The following is a 12,067-nucleotide window of genomic DNA, read 5'->3' as shown; positions in this document are numbered from 1 at the left end:
CCCATTTGCCAGCATTTGGCCCATATCCCTCTAAACCCTTCCTATTCATGTACCCATCCAGATGCCTTTTAAATGTTGTAATTGTACCAGTCTCCATTGTGAACAAATCTTTTCTAATATGATAATTCAGTTGAATTTCATTCTCAAGCTCCCAAAGTATTGAGCTGTGTTCCACCTGCGACCTCTCCGCATCCCAGAATAATGTTCTGGAATGTTTGGTGTAGCTATTCTCTTTGTTCGTCACTGGCTGCCCTGGAAATGGGATACAGTGCTAGGAGCACCAACATCATTCCAGGATGGGATCTCTTCTTATCTGAGACCAAACTCATCGTGTGATGGTCAGCAACATTGTAGGTCAATCTTTTGGCACAGAAAAAGAAGTAAGAAAGACTTGCACTTACGTAGTGCTTTCACAATCTCAGGACGTACCATAGTACTTCACACCAAACAGAATATTTCTAAGCCTCAGCTGCAGTGTCGGAAAAGCTGCAGTAGTTAGCACACAGCAAGCTTCTGTGAGCGGCAGTGTGTTAATGTTCAGATATTTTGCCTCCGAGTGATATCATCAGTGTGAGAAATATTGGTCAGGACTTCTCAGATTAGTCCTCTGCTGGATGTGGATATCACTGGCCAGGCTCACATTTATCAACCAGCCCAAAGCGCCCAGGTGGAATTGGGCCTGAAGTCACATGTAGGCCAGACCAAGTAAGGATGGCAGATTTCATTTCCTAAAGGACATTAGTGAATCAGAAGGATTTGTATAACAATCAGCATGTGTGGCATGGTGACTCAGTGGTTAGCACTGCTGTCTCACAGTGCCAGGGACCTGGGTTTGATTCTAACCTTGGGCAACTGTTTATATCGAGTTTGCACAATCTGTGCGGGTTTGCTCTGGTTTGCCCCCACAGTCCAGAGATGTGCAGATTAGGAGTATTGGCGACGCTAAATTGCTCAGAGTGTCCAGGGATAGGCAGATTAGTCATGAGGATGCATAGTTACAGGGAGAGGGTATGGAGGTTGGTCTGGATGGGATGCTCTTCAGAGGGTCAGTGTGGACTTGTTTCCACACTGTGGGGATTCTCTGAACAATGGTTACGTGGTCACCATCAGCCTTGCTTTCTACTACACATTTTTATTGACTTCAAATTTCACCAGCTGCCATGGCGGGTATTCGAACCTGGGTCCCCAGAACAGTAATTTGAGATTCTGGATTATCGCTGCTGTGCCACTGCCCCATTCAGAAGTCAGCACCTCTAACAATGTAGAACCCCTTCCGTGCTACGCTGGAATATCACCCGGGAATTCACACTGCAGTCTCTGGAATGGGAACTGAACCGACGGCGCCTTGTCTCTAACGAAAGCAGAAATTGGTGGAGAAACCCAACAGGTCTGGCAGTATATGTGGAGAGAGAAACAGCGTTAACATTTCCAATGACCCTTATTCAGAAATCTTTATCTCTGCTGAGAGAGGTGTTACCCACTGAGCCATGGTTGATAGGAGCTATTAACTCAGGAGAGGGCATTGCTGAGGTGTGTCCAGCTCACTGCAGTTGCTCACACCAGTTGGAGATTTGGTGAGAGACAGAGTGTTTTCTGGTGCTTGTGTGGACCCATTATTCACCATGACTCAGCATCTGGGTGAAGTGGAGTAGACATTCCAATTTCACTCTGTATTTGAGGGAGCATTCCAGGATCTATCAGTAATAGACTGTGAATTGATTACAGTCTGCTAGCTGTTGACTCTTCTGCATTTGCAGTCCTGACATGACCAGCTCTTTCATTCCAAAGCACTTTGCAGTCAGGTCGGGATTTTCTGACACAGGGTTTTGGGGAAGAGGCTTAGTGCTCCAGCCTTTATCTGTCGTTTCGTTTTTTAAGAATAAGCCTTTGCTTCTTTTTCTCTCCTGCCTGAAATCTTTTCTTCCTGTCGGCCAGATGTAAGTTTTGTGCTGGCTGAGTACACTCACTGCTGTGTTCGAGGTTCCTGGGTTTCACATGACCCTGACGTCTGAGACTGCAGGCAGCTTTTGTGACCCCCCCACCCCCCCCACCCCTCCCCCCCCCCCCCTCCCTCCATCTCTCGCTCTCTGTGCTCCCCTCCCCCCAAAACCCTGCCTCCTCGAATGTGTTTTTGGCTGCACGTGAGCTGCTCGGCAGTTTCCAGCCCGCCTGACAGAGCCCATCGGAAACAGCAGCTTCTCTTTCACAGGTTCCCAGTGGTATGTCTCCTTGCAGTGTTTTGATGCTGCTAATGATTGCTGCTGTGCTGGAGCTTCGGAGCTCAGTCAGTCTCTGTGTTCTTGATTGAGCAGTTACTGTACTGTGCCCAGATGCCAGAGAATGGGATACAGTGAGCTGGATACAGCTATAAAGCCTGAGGCCTGGTTGCTGTGATTTTATGTTGAGTTTTAATAGGGAAGTATTAATTTTGTCATCTAAACGTGCTCTGCATGCTTAGAGGGCACTGTAATATTTTAAAAGAAATCATGTCAAAATGCAGTAATGTTATAGATGGAGAGGGTACACATGTCACATTAACTGGACTGATCAAGGGAATTTTAAACTCTGGTTGTTAGAAAATTCTTCAATGTGATGTAGCCTCAACGATGAAGCAGATTTTAAAACTGAACAAAGGAAGATATTTTTCCTCTCGCTGCAGAGGGTTCCTTTGTCAAACGTTGAAAATGTTTTTATTGCTCAATGCGTTAACCTAGAAATCATTTATAAATGGGTAACTTGAAGGAAGGCCAATAGTTTAAAAATGCTTTCTCCGACCTTTTTTTAAGGAGGGAATAACCCATTAAGTTTGAAACAGGCCAACACCTCTGTTAAAATATCAGAGAAAAATTCAAGAAAGTGCATCAAAACTCTTGTATTCTGAAATCCCGAGGGAGAATGTCAAGGAGTGTGTGTTGATATAAGCGAAGTGTTATTCCTTGTCTGGTAGCTAAATGAATCTGACTGTAATTAATAAGGTTTAAATCATGTTTCTGGGTACATCATTATGGGTAAGTTAGACTTTTTATGGACGTACTAAAATTGAATGAACCCACTTGTTGATGACCTGACCAGACAGTGAGAGGCTACTTCAGTTCGTCTTGAGGTTGCCATTGCTCCAGGAATGTTCTGGAATCTCTAGGAGTTAAGCGTTAATGATCTGGAGAATGTCGCAAGCACCATGAGGAGAACAGCAGACGATTATTTTTTGAAAATGATGCTTTGGTTTCACCTCTTTGAACATTTGTGACGGTGAGTTGTAAAAATATTCGGTGGGGGAGGGATAGGATGGTGAAAAAAATGGCTGCTTCACTGACATAGCAACTGGAAGCCATGTGGTGAAAACCTCCCTAGTTTAGGTCAGATGACCCCAAATTTATCCATGTTCACAATCCAGAAAGAAGATGTTCGTGTTAGCCTGGTGAGGCTGAGGAAATTAGAAACAGGCAATTAATACTGCCCCAGCCAGTGACACCTGCAATCTATGAAGGAGTAAAAAACATCCAGAAACTGAAGAAGGGTCTAGGCCCGAAACATCAGCTTTCCTGCTCCTCTGATGCTGCTTGGCCTGCTGTGTTCATCCAGCTGTACACCTTGTTATCTACAAATTGAGTTGGGGAGGCCCAGAGGGTTTGGTGGGGGAGAGTTATATTTCATAAAATAACCCTTCATGGGGAGATGCAAAGAAAGGAACAAACATATAATGGATTTTGCCCTCCTGTCCCCCATTTTACTCTCTGTGGCCTTGTAATCTTCCAGCATTCTGTTGTCTGTACCTAAATCACATCAAAACCCTTTCAGCCAGCATGCCCATGCTCACTGAGCACTCATTCCTGGGATTAGACATCACTGGCAAGGCCAGCATTCATTACCCAACCCTAATTGCCCCTGAACTGAGGGGCTTGCGAGGTCATTTCAGAGTGATAGAATTCCTACACTGCAGAAAGAGGTCATTTGGCCTATTGAGTCTGTACCGAACCTCCAAAGAGCATCCCACCCAGACTCAGACTCCTACCCTATCCCTGTTAACCCTGCATTTCCCATGGCCAATCCACCTAACCTGCACATTTTTGGACTGTGGGAGGAAACCAGAGCGCCTGGAGGAAACCCACACAGACACGGGGAGAATGTGCAAACTCCACACAGACACAGTCACCGAAGCTGGAATCGAATGTGAATCCCTGGCGCTGTGAGGTAGCAATGTGGGTTTGGAGATAGAATGGCAGATTTCCTTCCCTAAAGGGCATTAGTGAACTGGATAGGCTTTTCTAACAATTGTTTCTTGATTACCGTCACTGGGAGTAAGTTTACTTTGTGAGTGAATTCAAATGTCACCAGCAACTGTGGTGGTATTTGAACCTGCAGGCCCCACTCCATGAGCCTGGGTCCCTGATTGCTCAGCTGGTCACAGGCTCACCAACTCCCCAGTCAATGAGTGCCTTTGTTTAAAATCCTCATCGTTGTTTTCTAATCCCACAGGGATCCCGTTCCCTCTCTATCTGTGGGATAGCCTGCTCCACAATCGTCGCAGATCTTTACCCAACTTTGAATCCAGCCTCTTGGCCTTCCGTAATTTTAAACAACCTGCCATTGGGGGGCTGCATTCACAGCTGCTCTCGAATTCCCTCCTAATCCTCTGTGTCTCACGTCCCCGCTCCCCTCCCCACTTTACAGCATTTCTTAAAATCGACCTCTTTGACCATGGTTTTGGTCAGCTACCCTAATAACTCCCTGCATAGCTCAGTATCAATCTTTCTTTAATATTTGCTCCTGTGACCTGAGTTTAGCTACCTAAAGTTGGCAACATTAATTTATTTAGCATATTGGAAACATTTCATTGCATTAAGGGTTCTACATAAATTCATGTTATTGTCAGAATGTGTTTCATTTAAAGACAGATGACTGCGATAGCAATCACGATGGAATGCGTGAAGTCAGGAGCATTGCTTCCTGTTAAACTGTGACTGGGGTAAGACACTTGTTAGACTTCAGCTGGAGTATTGTAACAGTCATGGGCACCATATTATAGGAAAAATGTGAATGCATGGAGAGAGTGCAGAAATGATTTATGAGAATGGTTCCGGGAATGAGAAACTTCAGTGATGAGGACAGATGGAAGAAGTTAGGACTGTTCTCCTTGGAGGGAAAAAGGCTGAGAGGAGATCTGATAGGGATTTTCAAAATCATGAATGGCCTGTCTGACAGAATAGGTACAGAGAAGCTGTTCCTGCTGTGAAAAGAAAAAAGAGAGGACATATATTTAATATGATGTACAACGGAGCAAGGGTGATGTGAGGAAAAACTTTTTCACTCAGCGAGTAGTGGAGGCAGGTTCAAATGAGGCATTCAAGAGGGGCATTGGAGTAGGGGGCGTGGTTTGGATAAAAATGATCTGCAGGGATAAGAGATTGGCATTAGGGAATGTGGCTCATTTGAAGAGCCAGTGTGGGCACGATGGGCTGAATGGTCTCCTTATGCACTGTAATAATTCTGTGACTCTGTGGAGACTGGTGGTGGAATCAGTAAATTGAAGATCAATCTCAAGACCTTCCTACAAACAGTGATCGCAGTGGATTAGTGGTGAGGATGGAGAACCCAGCTTGGACATAGAGCAGTTTTTCCACCGCCTCCGATCCTCTCCTCTATCCCTCTTCTATCCGCCTCCCACTCTCTCCCTATTTATTTCAAAACCCCCTTCCCCTCCCCCTTTTCTGATGAAGGGTCTAGGCCCGAAACGTCAGCCTCTCTGCTCCTATGATGCTGCTTGGCCTGCTGTGTTCATCCAGCCCTGCACCTTGTTGTCTCGGATTCTCCAGCATCTGCAGTTCCTACTATCTCTGAATCCTTTAGGAATTAGGCGCTGCCAGGGTGGGCACATGTCAGAGTCTTGATTTCCAGAGAGCTGAGAATGAGACTAAGTTATCTCCTTCATTGTGTGGTTGGAAGGATGCCATTCAGCCTGTTGTAACTCCTTTGCTTGCAGATGTCCAACCTTGGTCCGTAACCCTGCATGGCAAAGGATGTTAGCCCCGTTTCTGTGTCACTAGTAACCGATCAGCAGTGATACCCCGCTGCCCTCTAGATGGACATATGACCTTGGGAATGTCATCTGCTGATCTAATTTGTGGAATCTGCCTTCACTTGGATTCATTTCCTGTGGTTGCAGCTGCTCACTGCTTTGTGCTGTGATTAACTGGGGACAGCAATGTCTATGTCGGTATGCATGCAGCATTTTGCATTGAATAGCCCGTCAGTAAAGCTCAGTGTGATTTGATGAAGTGCATTGATGGGTCTGTTTGCCATCACTAAAACACTGGCCATGGTATGGGGTGCAAGTCAAGGAGATCACCCATGTTTTACTGGGGAGTGGGTAGGGAGCTGACTGTGGAGTTTGAGCATCGACCCCGTGATTTGATTTGATTTGATTTGATTTATTGTTGTCACATGTGCCAAGATACAGTGAAAAGTGTTGTTTTGTGTGTTATACAGGCTGATCATACCATACAGAGTGTATCAGGGTAGCAGAACAGAGTGCAGTGTTACAGCTGCAGAGAAGGTGCAGAGAGAGGGATCGACATTAACATTTGAGAAGTTTGTTCAAAAGTCTAATGACAGTGGGGGAAGATGGGACCTGACCTGTTATATCACTATGACATGCTGATGTGTGATAGACCGATGATCTTGTACAGTCACACTGTGATACCGAGGCTGGCTTCCAGAACTTAAGGATGAGATGTGGGTCACCTCCTTCTGGAGAATTCAAAGAATGTTTGTTACAGCTCCTGGTACTTAGATCTGTAATTACAGTGAGAGGCATCACAACTCTGGGTCAAGCTAAGCAATTCGAGTACACGCTGGAGCATACTTCACTCAGCATGCCACGCTGCAAGGGAACAGAGCTCAGTAAGACGGAGACCCAGAGCTTCATACCATTAGGTCAGATGTAATGATACAGCAATAGCTGCATAAGCATATTCATTAAAGTTGTATTGCGCATTTGCTGCGAGATATGGAATTCCCTCCCTAAGGACATTGTAGGTCAACTGTAGTGGTTCAAGAAGACAGCTCACCCCCACCTTCTCAAGGGGCAACTAGGGATGGGCAGTAAATGCTAGGCCCAGCCAGCAATACCCACATTCCACAAATAAATTTTTAAAAATTAACATAACACAGCAGGGTGGCTGTGTTTGGGTCAAGGGCAGCACCGGACCCCTGCTTTCTGCTGCTGCCCCAAACCATTCTGGTAAATGAACTGAACACCTCCCAAGGAGATTCAGGTCCTTTCTGAAGGGTGGGGACCAGAACAGAATATGAGAGAATGCAGCATTTCAGGTGTCATTGACAGTGAAGGTGCAGCCTCCATACAGAATCGTGTGAGTGTTAAACAAATCCGAGGATGAGCAAAACGTTTGAGGATGTACTTGTTGTATGGATCGTATCACTGGAGAGCAGTCCCTCTGCAAACGGGGAGTTTGCCTATAAATGGAACATTCTCTGAAGAACACTGAGTAAATATTTAGGCAGTGTGTTTGAATGGAGCCTGTGACTTCTGTTTGATTTGAAACAGTTTATGAATTGACATGAGTAACGCATCACAGAATACACGGTGCAGGACTGAAATGATCGAAAATCAAGGCACTTTCTTAAATGTATAAATTATAACAGACCTTGATCTCAGGGGAGTTGAAAGGTTTGACCGGGATTGGGTGAGTGGGAGGTGAGAAAGAAATGTTTTGTGTTGAAGAGTTTTCCTTTGAAATCTTCAGTTCCAGAAGCTGTTTGGCAGCTCTGTAACGTACTACATAAACTTCATTTGAGCTGCTGAGATGCTTCCAAGGATTTGGTAACACTAACGCTTCAGAACAAAGCCAGGAGTTAGCAGCTCCACTTTAAAGCATGTCAGATTTGGATTTGAGGGCACTATGCTAAATGTGTTCTGTATCATGTCAAAATCCTGCGCCATAGAACAGAATCGTCGGATTTTACAGTAAAGGAGACCATTCAGCCCATCGTGTCTGTAAGAGCTACCCAGCTCGGCCCAGCTTCCATCCCTGTCTCTGTAGCCCTCTAAATTAACCACTTTCAAATATATATCCAACTGTCTTTGAATCCTCCCGGGGATCCACCCCCAGAACTCTCCCAGGCAGCACGTTCAAAATCCTATCAACTCTCTGAGTAAAGAAGTTTCTCCCTATCTCAGTCCTAGCTCTCTTGCTGACAATCTTGAAATAGTGACCCCCTAATTACTAACATACCAACTAATGCTTTTGAACATTTCAACCAGGTCACCTCCTAATCTGCTCTGGTCCAAGGAGAATAAGATCAACGTCTCTCATCTTTCCTTGTATCTAAAATCCCTCATTCATGGTATCATTCCAGTAAATCTCCTTTTGCACTCTTTCCAAGGCTTTAACATCCTTCCTTCAATAAAGTGCCCAGAACTGAACACAATACTGAAATGTGGTCTGGCCAATGATTTGGAGAGGTGTAGTATTGCTTCCTTGGCCAAAATGTCCAAGGCCCAATGGTGAGCTGTGGAACACAGTAATTGTGATGTTAATGTGATGGGAATTCAGAGAATTTGAGAGGGGAGGGTGCATTTTCTTGTGGAAGCCCACAAGCTAAAGACCTTAATTGCCGTATATAAAATGGCAATAATAAGTACAGAGGAAGATCCCATCACTTGTTGCAGGTACATAAGATGTGTGAAGGCCAGCTGCTGTACTTTTGAGAAATAGTAAGAACTGCCAATGCTGTAGTCAGAGATAACACAGTGTGGAGCTGGAGGAACATAGCAGGCCAGGCAGCATCAGAGGAACAGGAAAGTTGACGTTTCGGGTCGGGACCCTTCATCAGAAAATGCTCTTCTGATGCTGCCTGGCCTCCTGTGCCCCTCCAGCTCCACACTGTGTCATTGCTGTACTTTTGACACTTGTTTACTGAGTAAATTGTGAAGGAGAATATTTTGTTGTAATTCTTTTCCCTAAAGCCCCCTCTCTTCAAGGCAGTTATTCACACTGGGGTGTACGGTTCAAGAGATTTGCCCAGTTGGCCATTCTTCATGTATGAACTGGCGATAGAGACTAAGCAGGCCCATTTACTTGCAGATTCTCAGCAGTGTTACACAGGGATCGGTTCTGGGTCCTCTTTTGTTAGTCATTCATAGAAATAATTTGGATGAGAATACAGAAGACATGGTTAGTAAGTTTGTGGATGACACCAAAATTTGTGACGTTGTAGACAGTGAAGAAGGTTTTCTAAGATTACAAAGGAATCTTGATCAAATGGGTCAATGGGCTGAAAAATAGCAGATGGAGTTCAATCTGGATAAATGCATTTTAGTACAACAATCAAGGATAGGTCTTATACAATTAATGGTAGGCCTTCGGTAGTGTTGTAGAACAGAGGGACCTGGGGTGCAGGTACATAATTCTTTGAAGTTTGCATCACATATAGCCAGGGTGGTTAAAAAGGCGTTTGGCACACTTACCTTCATTGTTCAGTCCTCTGAGTATAGGAGTTGGGACGTCATGTTGAGGTCGTACAGGACATTGGTGAGACCTCTTCTGGAGTACTGTCTCCAGTTCTGATCACCCAGTTATAGGAAGGATATTATTAAACTAGAGAAGGTTCCGAAGAGATTTACCAGGATGTTACCAGGTGTGGAATGTTGTGAAGAAAGGCTAGTTTAGGCTGGGACATTTTTCACTGAAACATAGGAGGTTGAGAGGTGACCTGATAGAAGTTTATAAAATAATGAGGAGTATAGACAGAGTTAATGGTACTTGTCTTTTCCCTAGGATAGGGGATCTCAAGACTAGGGGGCAGTTTTTAAGGTGAAAAAAGAGAGGTTTATGAAAGACATGAGGGGCAACTGTTTTACACAGAGAGTGGTGAATGAATGTGTGGAATGATCTTCCTGATGAAGTCGGGAATGCGGGTACAATTACAGTGTTTAAAAGACATTTTGATGGATACATGAATAGGAAAGGTTTGGAGAACATGGGCCAGATGCCTTTTAACTATAATTGTATCATTCTCCACCACTTCCTGTGGCAGCTCATTCCATACCCGCACCACCCTCTGCGACAGTTGAACTCAAACTTGCTGATTCTCAGTCGGACACAACTTCCTTAGACCCAGCATGAGTGGACACTCAAGTGCAGGATGTATCACAAAACTCAAGATCAGTGAGCCAAGAAAGAAACCTTGGATTTAGCCTGTCCATTTATTGCAAAGTTCACAGTATGTGATACAGGCACCGACTGAGAAACACAGACCTGCTGTTGGAAACTTATAGAAATAATGAATTTCTGAAGGGTCCCGACCCGAAACGTCAGCTTTCCTGTTCCTCTGATGCTGCCTGGCCTGCTCTGTTCATCCAGCTGTGTTATCTCTGACTCCAGTAGTGGCAGTTCCTACTATCTCATAGAAATAATGCTATTGTGTTAAACTAATAGGGGAACTAGTGGAGTGGTAAGGATGGGGAATGTTTGGAACTCTCTTCCACAAAGGTCAATGGATGCTGGATCAGTTGTTAATTTTCATTCAGAGATAGATAAATTTTTGTTAACTAAAGGTAAGGGATATGAGCCAAAGGCAGTTATATTGTGTTAAGCCATAGATCAGCCATGATCTCATTGAATGGCAGAACAGGTTTGAGGGGCTGAATGGCCTACTTCTGTTCCTTCATTCCTATTGAGTAATGTCCCTGCCATTGAGCTAGAAGGTTGAAGTCCCACACTAGGACCTGATGCTGAGGAAACTGTGCTGGTAACACAGCTAAGCAGGTTCAGTAAGAACTTATAAATTCCTCCGACGCACTCCAATAGTGGGTGCTGAGTGTGGTTGAGATTCCCGGTCAGGTGTGTGATAGACTGTCTCGATGTCTCTATCCAAAACTCCAGACTACAACAGACATGTATAAATGCACATTGCCACAGCAACGCAGGCTCCCTGGGTGACCTGTTAAACACCACTCTCCACTAAAACAACATCTGAGCAGTAACTTACTGAAAATAAGGGTGTGGTCATTGCAAGTTTGGATATGTTATTTTCTCTATTCGCTAAAACGAGCTATAAAGTCCAGATGCAGTCTGCCTTTAGCAGTGTGCCTGATGAATTCAAACTCTGCAGGAGTTGCTGGCATCCATTTTTATTGGACTAGCAAACTGATTCGTCATAGTGAAAGCAGGAGTATAAAGAATCTACCATTACACCCCACATTAAAACAGAATACAGCAGACCCATTTATTGTGCAGTGGTGACTGTTTGACATTTGTAGGAAGTCTGCTTTACAAAGGATTTCCTTTACGTGACGGTGCCAGACTTTGCTGGCTATGTGAGTTCTCATCCAAGCAGTTCCAGCCAGCAGCTTCAGTGTACAGTGTTGTGAGGCTGTGCCTGTGGAACGATCCAGCTTTCTCCAGTATGTTCCCAGCAAAGTCTTTCTCCAGAAAATAATCATTTTGGAACGGGTCTCATTCCTTGAGAATTCAGAGGGTGGGTGTCTTTTCTGACGGGCCTGCCTTGTTTGTTTCCTTTGTCACTGCACCTCATGCTGCCTGGATCTGACTCTTTCTGTTCTCTTCCAGATGACAGAGGGGCGGCGATGCCAAGTGCACCTCCTCGATGACAGGAAGCTGGAACTTCTTGTTCAGGTAAGACAGGCTCATCAGCATTTTACATGGAGTAACGCAAAAGCATTCTGTAGGGGATACTGGACAGCAGAAATAAAAACAGAAAGTGCTGGAAATACTCAACAGGTCAGACAGAATCTGTGGAGAGAGAAATCGAATTAACGTTTCACGTCAATATCTTCTCATCTGTTTCTCTTGACACAGACTTGGTGAACATTTCCAGCACCTTTTGCTTTTATTCATCAAGTGTACTGTTGAAGCCATCGCCTCTTCTATTTGGGTGAGGACCTTTGAGTCTCAAAATGCTTGTTATTCAAGACCTTAAAGACACATGCGCACACGTGCACACACACACACACACACACCCATATACACAAGTACACACACCCATATGCACACGCACGTACATAAACCCATACACACACACACAT

The 12,067-nt window shown here is 44.7% G+C and overlaps 1 protein-coding gene across 1 annotated transcript in view; it reads left to right on the top strand.

Moving 5' to 3' along the window:
* frmd4a (FERM domain containing 4A) overlaps nt 1-12,067 on the top strand; it is a 341,550-nt gene that overhangs the window by 66,882 nt on the left and 262,601 nt on the right. The window contains exon 2 of the mRNA XM_048610012.1: nt 11,592-11,657. Coding sequence (XP_048465969.1) covers nt 11,592-11,657 — 66 coding nt within the window. The remainder of the gene's footprint in view (nt 1-11,591; nt 11,658-12,067) is intronic.

This window comes from Rhincodon typus, chromosome 22, assembly GCF_021869965.1.
Source record: "Rhincodon typus isolate 14 chromosome 22, sRhiTyp1.1, whole genome shotgun sequence".
NCBI lineage: Eukaryota > Metazoa > Chordata > Chondrichthyes > Orectolobiformes > Rhincodontidae > Rhincodon > Rhincodon typus.
The sequence above is the reverse complement of the archived record's forward strand: the minus strand, read 5'-3'. Positions and strand labels throughout refer to the sequence as shown.